Source organism: Castor canadensis, chromosome 6 (genome assembly GCF_047511655.1).
Source record: "Castor canadensis chromosome 6, mCasCan1.hap1v2, whole genome shotgun sequence".
Classification (NCBI taxonomy): Eukaryota; Metazoa; Chordata; class Mammalia; order Rodentia; family Castoridae; genus Castor; species Castor canadensis.
In genome coordinates, this window is record NC_133391.1 from 102,494,487 (window position 1) to 102,511,450 (window position 16,964).

The following is a 16,964-nucleotide window of genomic DNA, read 5'->3' on the forward strand; positions in this document are numbered from 1 at the left end:
TAGCGTATTGCATCATTTTAAAAATTAAAGACAAGCATTCAGTGATAAAAATAATAAACAGCCAAAACCTAAAAACTCCTAATACAGAACACACTCAGTAACCATGTATAGCAAATTTTTGCTCCCTCTCTCAACTCCAAAAGTAAAATAAGGCAAAATGAAACTGGAGGCATGGCTCAAGTGGTAGAGCACCTGCCAGGCAAGCATGAATCTCTGAGTTCAAACTGCAGCATCACTACCAAAAAAACGTAACAAAGATTATGTGAAGGATATTTTAAAATTTATAAAAGCTGGTCTAATTGTCTCAAAGCAATTACTTAATGTTTGGTGAATATAAATTCCACATGTAAAATAATATGAATGAAAAACACAAAAAGTGGTATGTGTAACATCTTATATAGACTGATTAGCCCTTATCTGAGCTGCTTGAGACAAAAAGTGTTTTTTGGATTTTTTTTTTTCAGACCTTGGAATGTTTATATATACAAAATGAGATAGGTATCTTAGGGATGGGACCCTAGCCCAAATTCAAAATTTTCATTTGTTTCATTTATATCATATACACAAAATCAGAAGGTAATTTCACACAGTATTTTTAATGTGCCTATGTTTTGACTGGGACCTGTCATATAAAGTAAGTTGGGGAATTTTCCACTCGTTACTCCATATAGTTTCATCTGAAAGAATTAACAATTAACTTCTAAATACAAGAATAGAGGTGGAATGTATGGGGAAACTTCACAACCTGCACTTTTTTTTAACAAACAAATGACCCTGACCTGTTAGCCAAATACTACAAGAACTTCCAAGAACATTCTCAGTCTACATCAATATTCACACAAATTTAGCACTCTTAAAAGCCACCTACTAAATAGAAAAATTCTGTTGAAAAGTAAAGCCCTGAAGATGATAGCAATTTACAAAAATCATTGAGAAGCTTAAGTAGGGAAGGCTTCATGTTATAGCAAACAATAAAACACACAGTAGTTCAGTCCTTCATGATTCAGTGTGACGAAGGTCTTTTCAACTCTGTAACCAAATTTAATTTAGAGAGCTAACCCGGGGATGATGTGGATGGAGAGCTCAAAGGTGCTTAAATGAAGTCTCGGTTTTTCTGAAAAATGCAAATAACTTCAGTTTATCAAAAATAAGAACATGAAGTTTTTCTGCCCCCCTCCCTCCATAACCACATTTGTTAAAGAAACTGGCAGTCAGAAAACTCAATTGAAAACACCACCTTAATCTCGCCAAAGGTGCCCTTGACTCTTTGGACAAAGAATGTGATGACCAAAGGCCCCTCCAAAGCCAGGGGCTCCACATAGTTCTTCTTAGATAGAGACTCAGGAGCAAAATGAACAACTCCATTTGGATCACCAAACTTTTGTATCTAAAAAACATTAAGAAAGGGCAGCGTAAGTCGTATCAATAATGTCTATGACTGAGCTATAGAATCTAACTATTAACGTTAAGCTGAGGAAATAAAAACACAGAAATGATATGAACATAATCCACCTAACTCCTTGAATTTTTTAAAGTTTCTTTATTATATTGTCTATTGTCTAAAACATGTGAGTTCTTATTGTGCAAAGATAATGGGAACAAACATGCAGAAAACTACAATTTATAGAACTCAAAAAGTATAGTACTTTGATGCCTGAATTTTACATTATTCATCTTATGTTTTCTACATTTAATCAGTTAATTTTAGCCAACTTCTTTCCATTAACTATGATATAAAGTGAACAGAGGCAAAAAAAATCCCTGTGATAGTTAACTTCATGCATCATATTGACAAGGCTATAGTGCCCATTTTTGGTCAAATGCTAGACTAGATGTTGTGAAAGTATTTTGTAGACTTGATCATATTTACAATCGGCTGACTCTGAATAAAGGAAATTACCCTCAATAATGTGAGTGGATGTCCTCTAATAACTGAAGAACTTAAGAGCAAAAACTGAGGCTTCCTGCAAAGAAGGAATTCTGCCTCAGGATTTTAACTTGAGCTCTAGCCTACTGGCCTATCCTATGAAATTCCAGATCAGGATTACAACTTCAACTCTCTTGAGCTTCCTGCCTGCCAGCCTATTCCACGGATTGAGCCTTTAAATCAATCTCTCTCTGTCTCTGTCCCTCACTCTCCTTCTCCCCCTCTCTGTCTCTCTACAGGCAGACCTGTGTGTGTGTGTGTGTGTGTGTGTGTGTGTGTTCTTTTGGTTCTCTTGCTCTGGAAAACTCAGAAGATACAGGTACAAATAAAAACAGCAACATTCTCCAAATTAAAAAAAAAATTAAAATGTGTCCTCTCCCTGCACTGTTTTTAGAAGATTTGATTCCTAGTACTTTCCACCTCTGGTACACTGGTTGGTTCATATCAGAATTCAGATCTGATCCAATACCACACCATAGTGTGAACTAAACAAGTACCTTTCTTCTTTCCATCAGCCTGACTGATGACTAATTAATAATTTTTGTATACTTTGATGACTTCGACCCTATGTTTAAGATGATATAACAAATGCCTCTTCTGTAGAGGTGTCAAATATTCCCCAAACAACAAATTTCCTCAAAGACTGAAAAATAAGTTTTCTCAGTATATTAAAACCTTTTAAAATAACCTGGCTAACATTAAAAAATGAGAAATTTTGATCCACAGGAATTATGACTCCATGTGGTTTTATAATTTTCAATTCAACATAACCATGTAGAATTTTAAACAACATAAATGCATTTTCTGATAAATCCACCAAATTCAAAATTTCATGTGGGAAAAGGAAAGTCAGACTTACTGTTAATGCAACATCTTTAGCTCTGGAGTCTAATTTAGCTTCTCCTTTCACAATTTTAAGTTGAATTATGAAAGTCTCTTCAACTTCAATTTCTTCATGAGGATAGATTGTCAGAGTTATGGATCTCACTCCACCTTCTCCCTCTCCAAAATAGAAGGATCCATTCACTGGGTCAGCAATGTCTCTGTTCTGTGGCGGTAAGGCTTCCTGAGAATTGGGTCCTACTATCTCCCAGTTCACCTGCAAGGGTGTTTTGTTTTTGTTTTTTTAATAGGTAAAATTAATTTTAAGCAAAGGATTATTACAGAACATGTAGTATCCTATTTGATAAAATCATAATATAAACTTCATGCCTACAGAATATCAGCTTTCATGAATAAAACTAATAATATGAAAAATATTAATCCTAGTCATTTGTAATCATTACATGAGAGCAAAACTATATTTTTAAATATAAAATAAAAGCACAGGAAGAATAATTCTACCTGAATATCTCCCAAGAGTCCACCAGCACACTCCATCACGAAGGATAAAATCATTGTGGAATTGGGGTTAGGAATAGAAATTTTGCTTTGATTCAGAAATCTTAAAATGCTAAAGGGAGAGTCACTCTCGGCAATTATCATTTTGCTCACGAGGTGGTGCCCAAGGACCGCTCCACCAGTAGCTCCAACGAGTAGAATTTCAATTGACTCCTCAAATTCACTGCATAGCAAGAAGGAGCAATTCTGTGAGTCTAAACATATTAAATTGCTTATAAAATCCAAATAACTAGTCATTTTCCAAATTGTTCATACATATTCAAGGCACAGTAGTCACACACCAAGTGCTAAGAAGAGAGTGTTCAGCTAAAAGCATGATCGACATCAATATCACAAAACCTAAGACTGTTATTATACTTTCCTCCACTCTTTAATTGCTTCAGGTTCTTCCACATTCTGATTAGGCTTTTTAAATCTGGAGGAACCATAATTATTTCCTCTATTTGAAATGAAATGATATACACAAGCACAGTGGCATCCCAGCCCCTCTTTCCCTACTCCTGATGTCCCCCAAACTGCCTCACCTGCTGTTTCTCAATGGCACACATTATCAGTGTAAAACACACGTAAAGGCTACACTACAGTATTCATGCTTTATTTACGCACACACGATTTCCTACACTCCCAACCTTTCATTGTCATTGACGATGGAAACATTTATAAAACTTAAGTTCTGCCCATGCTCAAAGGTGACTGTACTTCCAAGCAATGTATAATCGACACCGCCAGGAACAGCAGAAGAGCTTTGAGAGATGAAATCAGCTGTCACACGGCCATAAGTTCCATGCAGCCTCACCACTGGAATTGTGATCATACCAACATCTTCCTCCACTGTAACAGGAATTGGGAATTAACTGGAATATCAGAAAAGTGACTAACTTTCAAAAGAGTCTGCCAAATTAAACTAGGCATTTAAATACTATAGTACAAAGTAAGCACTCAATTTTCCCATTGTTCATTTATCACTTTAAAAATGGTTAGTGAAAATTTCATAGCTCTTATGTTTTAGGAAGTACATAGTTTATCAGATGTTGAAAGGTATGGCGAGTACTAAAAGAACTTAAACAACCTATTTAATCATTAGTATAGGCAATCTTACTCTGTGTGCTACATACAAATAAATGATTCTTGCTTGCTGAGACAATCTTAGATGGACACAAAAAACACAAAAAAATATGTGGAAAAGGAAACCATTCTGGATTGTTCCTATGCATTTAGTTGCTATATAAATAATATACAGCTGAGCATTATGTTGTTTATATTATATGAATACTTATCTACATGTAAAAATAATCCTATTGTATTTTCTTATCCTATATAATCCATTTATGAAAATGAAAATGCATTCTCAATGTCTGATTTCAATTTAAAACTTCCTCAAAAATATATTTCTTCTTGAGTCATGCTACCTCTATATATTAAGATTTCATTTAATAGTGATCATATATGTATGGTTAAATTATACCGAACTTACATTAGAACTATAAATATGCATTACCCTAAAATTTCCCAAAGACACGTGAATCAATAAGAAATCAATGAACAGAAAAAATCAAAGTCCTGTTTATTGATTGATGCAAAAATGCAATATGACTAACTGTAGACTGAAGTTTGCAAAACAGTAATGTCTTCCATGACTTACCCATAAAGTCATTAAAAACTATGGAGATTTTTTATGAATTTTAAAAATGGATAGATAACCAAAGAATCTTGATAGGGGCAATGAAGTCAATAAATAAATTACATGAGCATGTTTATTTTAAAAGTTATATTCATATTTTGCCTTTGAATGAAATAATTTCCTTCCTAGAATGGCAGCCATCGTTTTCTACCCAGAAACGAATCCAACCATGTATTCTGCATTGTGCTTCCATGAGAGAAGAGATTTGCCAACATCAGGCTAGCTACTCTACTATTAGGAACAATTTTGTGAAAGCAAGATAAGGATCCAGATACTACTTGTATCTGCAGACCAGTAAAATACTCATTTCAAAAGTGTTTATTCAACTAAAAAAAGAATATTCGTTAATTTGTATTCACATAGGAAATTAAATGTTACATAAACTAGAAAGGTTTTCATAAAAATGGTTGAAACAGAAAGATTTTAATAACCCTAACGTTAAACATTATTTTTCTATATTGGCTTTGCCGTATAAAAAAGGTCCAAGACTACCTAAAGGTAATGAAAATGTCTTTTGAAAATAAGCAAATAGGCCAGGAGCCATGGCTCATGCTTGTAATCACAGCTACTCAGAAGGCAGCAGATTGAGAGGACTGTGGTCCAAGGCCAGCCCTAGCCAAAAGTTAGCAAATCCTACCTCAACAAACAAGTCAGGTGTAGTGGTGCATGGCTATAATTCCAGCTACAATTGAGGCATAGGTAGGAGGACCACAGTCTGAGAATGGCCCATCAAAAAGTGTGAGACCCTATCTAAGAAAATAACTCTGGCAAAAAGGACAAGTGATGCAGCATCTGCCTAGCAAACACAAGACCCTGTATTCAAACCCCAGTACTGCCTCACCTCAAAAGTAAATATACAAACACATATGTATACACACATACATACACACAAAATCAGGAAATTTTACATATGCAAATTCAGATTAAATGTCAGGAACAGGTACTCTATAATTCAGAAAATGTTGTGAACTTGTAAGTAAGCTAACAGAACCTACCTTCAAGGGCTGTATACTTTGGGTCAAACTCAATGATGCCTTCTGCATTATCATTTCTCATTATGATAATTAGGATAGTGGAGATGTTTCCTATTTCAGGAGGTTGGTCTATCTGAAGGCCGCTTTCTTGAATGGTAAAATCATACCCTCTTGCAAAGTCATAAGAAGCAAAAATTAAAAATACAACAAAATTATACAATAACATAATTGCTTAGCACCAACTGAAAGGCCCTTTTAGCTCCTATTACTTAGTAAGTATTGTAATGCTTTTAAAGACCCTTAACACTAAGATACCCTTTTTTCATGAGATGATGTTTTGAAAATGGTTTTCAATTATTGGTGCCAGCATGAAACCAAACTTAATACAAAATTACTAAACTTGGGTTAAGTGAAGGTAATAAAACTATGAGGAAATATGGAAGAAGCTGTTGTAAAACAAACCTCTGAGAATTATGGATGAGCACATACTATAGTAATGGGTGTAAAGACTCAAAGATGGTGAACCAGCTGGGCTTGACAGCTTCAGTGTGAGGCTGAGAGGGTTACTTTAAAGCAATCATGAGTGCCATGTCACTCATTGCTAAGCCACCAAGATTCACAAAAGTATTTTAAGTTAATTATAATCAATGCCTCTATTCTTTGATACGGAGAGCAGTTAACTTGTGAAATGACATACTTCTGCAAAGGAATTTTATATTGATAATACTCCCATCAAATAAGTTTTGACTTTCAAGCCTTTATATCACTTTAATTCCTGAAGCTAAAAAAGTGATACTAAACCATTGTAGTCCTTCTTTCAGTTCCCAAACTCTATTTATCTAGTTTTCATGTCATACCTTGTGTTGAAAGGTTGAAAGCTACTAACTAAGAATTAAACTCAAGTAGAAAATGGTTTTCAAAAGGGTAGCTAAGAAGGCAAAAATCTTCAAGTCCTAGTTCACTGGTAACTGGTAATCCAAATATAATCGCACATTTAATGAGGTACTTTTACCAAATTGCATTTATTTAATTAAAATAGTGATCAATTCACATTTTAATGTATTTAATATGAGTAAAAATTCATTCCCATTGCCAGACACAGAATCATTTCTGGGAAATTTAAGATTTGAAGTATACATGAACTCAAAGTATTTTTTTCTCAAACTGACATGATATACATCACTAAGTTACTGAGCGAAATATTTTAGCTCAATTATTTTGAAGCATGGTGTTTATATAACAAATCCAAAAATATTTCATGCACAAGAAAAATTTCTTTCAGACTTCTATAAATGCAAGCATTATTTATGTGTAAGCCACCTGGGAGAGGTGCTGTGGGACAGCTCCACATGTGGGCTGCTCGACCAGGAGGAGCTCAGTGTGCTAAGGGTGTTTTCCACCCTGGCCATCAAGTCTGCCCACTAAATCAGGGAATGAAAGATTCACTATGGTTTAATTTTTGGTCTTCACTGAAAAACATGGTGCACATTAACAGCCGACTATTATCAAGTCAAATTTTCCCTCACTTTAAAACTATTATTATGCAAGCATGTGCCTCATCCATCCCCAGAGGAAACAATACAGTCTTCAATATTACAGTCTTCAATGTACCAAGGAAAGACGTGCTTTGCTCTAGGCCTTTCACAGGTCTATACCTGTGAAAACAAATTCTGCTACCTCAGCTGACCTTTGACATAGAGAACAGTTAGGCTATTTCCTTGCCCAATCATAAGATGTTCATGTCGTGCTCAATTCCCTGGCCACCCTGTTGCATGAATCCACACAAAGGATCTCTCTCTTCTTTTCTCTCTTCCTCTGCCTCCTGCTGTCTTTCCCTCCCTTCCTCTTCCCTTATTTTTCTTCTAATTTCCTGTCCCTTACCTTCCCTGGAGTTCCACCTTTGTAATTGCTAGAGAAAATTCCTCAGGGACTTCAGGATGGTCGTCATCAAGAATTTCAACATACAGGCTTTTCACCATCTTCCTAGCTTCGAAGATGAGCTCCCCTGCCACAGGAACAAAATCCAAGCCTGCTTCTGCTGTCCTGGCCACAGTCTCATACCAAAGTCTCACCAGGCCGAAATATCCACCTGAACGGATAACTGTGATATTTACCTATTTGAAAAAGCATTTTCTGATGATTTGGATGTTTAATCTGCCAGACAACATTATTTATAACTGAAGGTTCTATTTAGTAGGATTATGTTGAAATTAAAAATAAATTTATAGTCAGGCATGGTGTCTCATGCCTATAATCCTAGCTACTCAGGAGGCAGAAATCAGGAGGATCATGGGTTCAGGCCAGCCCAGGTAAGTGATTTGCAAGACCCCATCTCAAACAATAAAAGTGAGGTGCAGTGGCAGTGCACGCCTGTCATCCTAGCTATTCAGGAAGCATAAATAGATGGATTGCAGTCCACACCCACTAGGCATAAAAACGAAATTCTATTCAAAGAAACACAATAAAAAGTGTTGGGGTGCATCACTCAAGTGGTAGAGCACCTACCTGGCAAGCACGGGGTCTGAGCTCAAAAGCCATATCACCAAAAACATGATATAAAATTAAATTAAATGATATAAATTAAAAATTATATAAAATATGTTAAAGTGAGATTAGGAGGAAACTAATCCACTTATGAAAAACTTTAAAATAGGAACAAGGAAACACATTTTAATGGTCACTCACAACATCAAAAATTATACCAAGATGTAGAGCACTTCACACCATACCCTCTGTGCTTCTTCCAACACGCAAAGTCGCTCATGTAAAAATGCAAATCGACCATGGGGAGAATCACTCGCCACCATGGTGATGTTGGCAGTGTTGCTGGCGTCACTTATCACTCCTCCCTCACTGATTCCAGTGAGCCGAAACTCGTAGGAACACCGTTCTTCGGGAATGTCATCATTCAAAGCCTGGAGAGGGACAAAGAGCATCATGAACAGTAGAATCTGTAAAATTTAAAGAAAAATGACTAGCCATGAACAACAGCCACAGATTCTATAATATTAACCTCCTCCCCAACCAACCCAAGCCCCCCCACCCCCCCACACACAATCACTCTCTCATGCACACAGAGCAAAGTTGTTAATAGAAGCCAGCAACATGGATACCTGTATTGCTACAATGGCCTCAGACTGTCCATCCCACATTGTCAGCCTTCCTGATGATTCAACAAACTCCCCCATGGAAGGAGGGAATATCTTCCAGAACACTGTGACCTCCTCCAAAACCCCAGGGCCACGAACAAGGCTAGAGCAATATACAAATGCATATTCACTGCATTTTTACTGATGGCACTTTTCCTAAATATTTGCTGTCTTCAGTAACCAATTTTCATTGATTTCAAGGATATTATGCTTTTAAATGATCTCATCAATAAACTATAAATCGTAAGAATGTCTTCGAGTTCAAAGTAACACCTCAAGAATCAAGTTAGTATAAATCTATCATGATAAGAATACTGGCAAAAAAAAAACCCCAAAAAACCTGAACACTAAAAGTGGAAGGCTTAAAGGAATAAAAAGATACTTTCATATATTTTTACTTAATATACAAATATAAAATGTGAAGCACCTAACCAAGCTCTCTAAACAACAGTTAACCAGCCAGACAATGGCTCATGCCTAAAATCATGGCTACTTGGAAGAATTGTGGTTTGAGGTCAGCCTGGACAAATAGTTCATGAAACCCAATCTCAACCAATAGCTGGACACAGTGGCATGCACCTGTCATCCCAAGCTATGCAGGAGGCTGAGATGGAGTCACAGTTCCAGACCACCCTGGGCAAAAAGAAAAAAAATACTTTTTCAAGACCCTATCTAAATGGGGGAAAAAAAATTAGACATGGTGGCACACATGTCATTCTAGCTAAAGCAGAAGTATAAAATAAAAGGATCATGGTCCAGTCTGGGCTTGGCAAAAAGCAAGACCCTATCTCCAAAATAACCAGAGCAAAAAGGGCTGGAGGCATGGCTCCTGTCTAACAAGTGTAAAGCCCTGAGTTCAAATGCCAGTAACCACCAACACCCCCCAAAATAAACAGATACATAAAAGAAGTTATCACTTCATGCATGAGCATTTAAATGAAAAAGGGTAAATTTTCCTTTGAAATAATTACCAAACTCTTAACTTCACTATTTAAAGATTTAAATTTAATTGTTTAAAATAAAAATTTTTTTAAGTTACTTTATTAACTTTGGATAACTATGAATGAATAAAATATTAAACCAAATTCATCTACTTACTTGATGGTTGTCCCATTCCTTATTAAAAAATGTAGGAATTAGTTAGCATTTGTTGCCTCAATGCAGAGAAACTAAAGCAGATACCTTAAAAGCAACTGAGGCCAATAAGAGAAGGGGACCAGGAACTAGAGAAAAGGTTAGATCAAGAATTAACCTAGAAGATAACACATATGCAGAGGAAATCAATGTGAGTCAACTCCCTGTATAGCTATCTTTATCTCAACTAGCAAAAACCCTTGTTCCTTCCTATTATTGCTTATACTCTCTCTTCAACAAAATTAGAGATAAGGGCAAAATAGTTTCTGCTGGGTATTGAAGGGTGGGGGGAGTGGGAGGGGGTGGGGGCAGGGGGGAGAAATGACCCAAGCATTGTATGCACATATGAATAATAAAAATAAATAAATAAATAAATAAAAATGAAAAAAATAAAAAAGGTAGGAGAGGCTAGGTGTGTTGGTGCATACCTGTAATCCCCACACCACGGAGGTGGAGGCAGGAGGCTCAAGAGTTCAAGGCCAACCTAGGCTACATAGCAAGATTTCAAAAAGACAAAAAAAGGAAAAAAGAAAATGTGAAAGAAACAAACTCACTCATGATCAAATTAATTTAGTTATTTGACAGGCTCTGATTTTAGAACACTTAGAATCAAAACATTTTGATTATGGTGATTTTCTAAGGAAATTTTTGTAGCTAGACACACAAACTTAGAGATGAAGTAACTCTTTATAGTACATGTTTAATGACAAAACAGGGCTGAGAGCATAGATCTTCTGATCTCACCTCTATGCTTTCCTTGGTGTAGGTTGTACAAATCACCTACAAGTCCAAAAACCAACTGATGATCTAACAAGCTAGGACAGCATATATTTTCAAGTTCTGCCTAAAGTTTGTTCTATTTTCCATTTGATGTTACCAATATGGAAACTGATACTGCTTGAACACTATGCATGTATTGAGAATGATGTAATAAGGCTAATCACTTATTAAAGTTTCATAACCTCCATACAGACAAAGATGACTTACAAAGCCCTTACCTGATGACAGCGGTACCATTATAGGTTGCCGAGGGCTCCCCAATGAGGACGTGTCTAGATGATAGTGCAATCCCAACTTCTCCTGATGCTCCCCTATCTCCCCGAATGATTATTGACGCACTACCTAAGTTGAAAATGATAAAGACCACTTCGAAGCAATCATCTATTTGCACATATACTAACCTAGTTAATTCAATTGACAATCATAGAAGTTGGGCTCTACTACCCTTCCTCATTTTCCCTGTGAGGATAATGAAGCACACACGGGCACTGAAAACACTGAAAATGCACCCAGGATCACACACTAAGAAAGGCACTAAAGATGGGAAATAATTTTACTACACTGCATGATAACCATTTCATGAATTCACTTCTACAGTAAACATTTTACATCTCATTGCAATTGGCTGTGTGGCTGTATCAACTGGCTATGTAGCAAAAGCAAAAATTTGGGGGAACATCATTTTTATTTTAATTTTCTGGCTACCATTTGACTACAAGCATTTCTAAAGTTGTCTCAGACACTGCTACAAAAATGGAAATTAAAAGTATATCAAATAATGTTAGTATTCAAATTATAATTTAGAAATAATTTGAAGAAAAAATTTTCCAGAAGCACACATTAAGGTTTCATAAGCAAAAGAGCTGGATTATTTTACTCTCACATTCTTTGGCAAAAAAATCAATGAAACCAAGAGTGGTTTGTCATGTGCAAGAATGTCAGTTAGAAATATGTTAAGAATTTATTTATATTGGTAAAGGATTCCCCATAATCCACTGATATATTCTTATTTTTGTTTCTAGTTATCCTACGTGGCATCAACCCTGTCATTTTAACACAATGTAGCTAACTGTCCTAATTTAAGATTTACAGAATGATATGATATGATATGATATGACTGATATAGTACAATGATATGATTTATTGACTGGCTTGTTGGAAAGAATTCTGGATTAAAATGCAGGAATAAGACTGGGATTGGTGGCACACACCTCTAATCTCAGCTACTTGGGAGGCAGAGGGAGGAGGATTGCAGTCCAAGCCTGGTCTGGACAAAAGAGTGAGACCACAGCTGAAAAACAAACTGAAAAAAAGGAATTGTGGTGTGCCTAACAAGTACGAGGCTCTAAATTCAATCCCCAATACTTCATACAACAAAATAACAAAACAAAACAGAATAAAATGTAGGAAGAATAACCTCACTATGTACATACGTTGAAACTCTAAAATTTTGAGAATTTTTTTGGCCATAGAATCTGCTTTTAGTCACAGACCTTATGTAGGATGAAGTTTTGATGGCACCAAAAGACATGTAATAACAACCAAGCTTTCTTTTTAAAAAGTTTCTGATGCATTATCATTATTATTATTATTATTTATACAATAATGCAACAATATTAGAACCATTAAACTTTTCTCTTCAGATCCAAGAAGAAAAACTTCACGTATCCAATCAAAATTATGATGCCTGTTTCTAAAAGGTCAAAATATCTAGGTAAATACATAAAATATCTAACTATATAGATAAAATATTTAGGCAAAAAGGATAAAAACAAGTATAGGCTATAATATCAAACATAATAATGTTAAGTTTTAAAATTATGCTTTATTACTAATTAATATGTACTGTAAATATTTTTTAATATAATCAAAAACTGTAATTTCAAACTCATGTAAGACATGCACATGACAAAAATGAGATTCTATTGAGCATGATGTTGTGAAGTCTATCTTATTAACATGGCAATTATCCATACAATTAAGTGTTCTTAATTTGTAATGTCATTAAGGGTTTTCTGCAGCATCATTTTGCATATTGCATAGTATCTGTTAAACTGAACCCAATGTCCTACTGTTGGACCACTTAGGAAGCTGCCATACTTTATTTTATAAACATTGCTGCAATGAATAGCTTCACTTTTAAAAAAAAGCAAAGTTAAACATGGGAAATCTTTAACCTATGACAATACCAACAATGGGTATTACAATTTTAATTTTAAAAATTCTTTATCTGTAATAAAGGTGGAAAATGGCACCATACTTTGGCAAACATTTTAGAAATTATAAAACCTAACATTGCCTATCTTTGTAACTATTGATTATCAGATTACATTTTTTCTAAGAATCCACTTTTTAATTTCCAAAAATGCTAAGAATTTCTCTTACCTTTTACTGGAGATATTTCTACCTCATCAACTGGTATCAGCTGAATGGTGAAATGCCTGTCCTCCTCCAACAAGGTGTCTTTAAGTGTGTGTAACATGATGGTTTTCTGGGACTCAGTCTGTTATCAAGCAAGATGAACAGTAAAATTTTCAGATTATCCAAAGTTGAATGTTCTTATTAACGGAATAATGTTGTATCCATAAGCATTTTTAAAGTATGCCATTTTGTCACCTAAAATAATGTTTTATATCTATGAAGAATTACTATATAAGATGAGCTCTAACTATAAATTAAATTTTCTTAATTCAAAAAATGGAAAGAAAATTTTAACACAACTCTTAAATTTACTGAGAAATTTCCACCATTGAATATCCAATTTTTAGAGAGCTAAATGAGCACATCATAAGGAAAAAAAATACTTAAAAAGGGCAGTTAACACCATTCAAAGAAAAAAAACAAAATATTAATGACCTTGTATCACAGTTATAGTGGCAACTGACAGTCCTGATATGCCTGTTGCTGTTTATCACCATTGGACATTCTGCTCATAGTGTGTTCTCCAGTGTTGTTAGTACTGGCCTCTTCCTAGTTACAAAGTATCTGAAGGCAGAAATTGGAAAGCCTAATTCATAAGAAAATTTACAGTTTCATTTCCATCCAGGAACCTGGTATTTTTGTCTATAAGTTTAAGTTTTCTTTAGCCTTCAAATTTAAGATTTTGCTTTTCTTTGTTTTAATGCAAGTCCCATTGTTCTCGCTGAATACTTTCCTAGCTATTTTATACCTTTTTTCCATTGTGCATTTTTCTCCTTACTGCTAAATCATAGCAATGTTATTGATTGTACATCTCATTAATTTTTTTGCTTGGATCTCAGGAGCATTGATTACATTGATCTTACCCCTGTCTTTAGCACTGTCTCCATTGGACAACACATGGCATTTTTTTTGTTTATTCTTTTGACTCCTCTATCTGTTCATTTCATTTCAATCACATTTATAAAGCTCTTCCCATTCTGTCATTCTCTAAAATGCATTGGTCTGGTTCTTGATTATTTCTTTCAATATATACTGTTGAAGTTATCCATATTTCCATACGTAGATTTAACTTATCCTGTGGTGCTGTGGAAATGCCATTGTTTGGCTATATATATTTGCAACATTTATCTAACAATGGTTATTTACTATTACAAGTAAACATTCTTTCCTATTGTATATTAATTGTACAAAGTAATGGGGTTTATTATGACATTTTCACATATGTGCATTACGTATTTTGATCATAGTCACCCCCCCCTTTTCTTCTTTTTCCTTTTATCCCCTTCTTCTGGTTCCCTTTTTCTTCCCAAGCAGTCCCTCTTAACATCCATTTCCCTGCAAACAACATAATCTTGTGCATCTCTACGGCTGAATAATACTTCATTATGTATACATACAATTTTCTTTAGCTACTCATCCATTGATAGACTGACTCCATGACTTAGCTCTCATGACTAGTATGGCAATAAACATTATTGTATTGTATGCTGACCTTGATTCCCTTGGATATATTCCAAGATACAGTATAGCTGGATTGTATGATAGTTCTATTTTAGATGTTTGATGATCTGCCATATTGATTTCCATAGTGGCTGAAATAATTTGTATCCCCACCAACGTGTATACTGGTTTCTTCCCCCATGCTCATCTGCATTTGTTGTTTTTTGCCATGAACATTCCTGTACATACTTATTTGTCTATACAGTAAATTGTCTGAGTTGTTACTGATTTTATATATGGCTTTTTAATTTATTTTTTATAAACATGGCATTGTTGTACTGGGGGTACAGTGTGACATTTACAAAAGTTCTTACAACATATCACAGTTGAATTTATCCACTCTGACCTTCTCCTTTGTCCTGTTTCTCCTTTTCATTGGACTCCCTACTTATGAATTTGCTTACTAAGAAAATGTATTTGCAACCCCAAAACCAATACTCAGACACTTTTATGGTCATTTGCAACATATGCATATTAGCAAAAACTCTGAGTCATTCTTACACATTTTTCATGTTAAATAAGCGTTGAAACTCACACTTGAATGGAATTTATCTAACATACACATAGTATTTTCTACTTATAGCACAACACATCCCTTCTGTACTTAGAAACACTAGATTTCAGCACTACACACAGGGGCCATTTTAAACAGTAAACTTACCAACACACAAAATATACAAATTAAATTTTTCAGCATGGTTTGTAGGTATGTAAAGGACGATGAAACTACCAGGAGTATTGACTAGTGAGATACAAATAAGTTTTAGTGAGTAGGTTAATTTACAAATGCAGAATTGTGATTAATGATTGCATGTACCACGAATCATAAAACTCTACTAGATTTTATACATTTATATTGCCCTTCATTTTTTATAAGGCATCTTTTCATGTCACATAATCTCTGCTTCTCAGAAAAACTTTACAGCTAGTCATATGGGGAAAGGGTGATTAGAATGGTAATTCCCAGTCAATATTTTTGGGACACTTTTTACAAAAAATACTTATAAATGTTCTGGGATAAAAAGGTTATGGGGAAGTTTCATAGGGGAACAAACTCAAAAATTTCTTCTATTAGAAATTAACAATGCACTTAAGTACAAAGTTTCCAAAACTTATGCACAAAAGGCCTTTAGTTCATTCAAGATGTTCCAAAATTTATTTGAATACAGAATTTTTCCCTTACATTTTTGATCAATTATTACTATGTTACAACACCACTGCATACAGCAATTCAGAAATATCACTATAGGGTTGCTTCAAGAAAACATAGATACAAATTATTTACCAGCTTTTGAAACTCAAAATCATTACTTTTTAAGTGAACAATGAAGAAAAAGAGTTGAATTTTACTACAGAAAGTTGATACAGAAACCTGTTATTTCATTAAATTCTAAATGTCAGCTATTTAAGCACTTCACAAAATTATTTTTATATAAGTCCTTGCTTAGGTTAAGCACTGTTATCCTCATTTTGCAACTGCAAACCAAATGTGAGTAAAATTAATGAATTTTCCTACAGTCACATGGTATTAAATAGAATGAATTAACGTCTAGCTAGCTATAAAATCTTTATCTTTTTCAAATTTCAGTGGCAATTTTTAGTCTTAAAAAAGAACCAAGACTATAAAGAAAGTAAAATAGACTGAAATGATCAATTTGTATCATCAAAGGTGAAAGAAGTACTGTATCACAGTGTCTAAACACTCTGGAAAGGGGAACTAAAGAGAATGGAACACTGGACAGAAAATATGAATTGCAGACAGACAGATAAGAAATCTCAAAACTATAAAATCTGTAATGAAACAAAGTGCCTAAGAAGAAAGGTGTTAACATCAAATATTGAGTGGAAAACATGCAACCAATTTTTTACTTCAGTAGATTTGTTAGTATGAAAAGTACATGTTAAGCATATATTAACTCCAACACAGTGGTTGTGGGAGACTTTAACACCCCATTATCATTAATAGATAGGTCATCCAAACAAAAAAATCAATAAAG

The 16,964-nt window shown here is 34.6% G+C and overlaps 1 protein-coding gene across 5 annotated transcripts in view; it reads right to left on the minus strand.

The window, feature by feature from the left end:
- Adgrv1 (adhesion G protein-coupled receptor V1) overlaps positions 1 to 16,964 on the minus strand; it is a 609,243-nt gene that overhangs the window by 388,551 nt on the left and 203,728 nt on the right. For all 5 annotated transcript variants that reach the window (XM_074077095.1, XM_074077094.1, XM_074077093.1 and 2 more), the window contains 10 exons: positions 13,432 to 13,549; positions 11,265 to 11,388; positions 9,097 to 9,235; positions 8,713 to 8,898; positions 7,865 to 8,097; positions 6,005 to 6,153; positions 3,958 to 4,159; positions 3,272 to 3,491; positions 2,787 to 3,026; positions 1,238 to 1,387 (listed from right to left, as the gene is read on the minus strand). In XM_074077095.1, the coding sequence (XP_073933196.1) occupies positions 1,238 to 1,387; positions 2,787 to 3,026; positions 3,272 to 3,491; positions 3,958 to 4,159; positions 6,005 to 6,153; positions 7,865 to 8,097; positions 8,713 to 8,898; positions 9,097 to 9,235; positions 11,265 to 11,388; positions 13,432 to 13,549 (1,761 nt within the window). The remainder of the gene's footprint in view (positions 1 to 1,237; positions 1,388 to 2,786; positions 3,027 to 3,271; positions 3,492 to 3,957; positions 4,160 to 6,004; positions 6,154 to 7,864; positions 8,098 to 8,712; positions 8,899 to 9,096; positions 9,236 to 11,264; positions 11,389 to 13,431; positions 13,550 to 16,964) is intronic.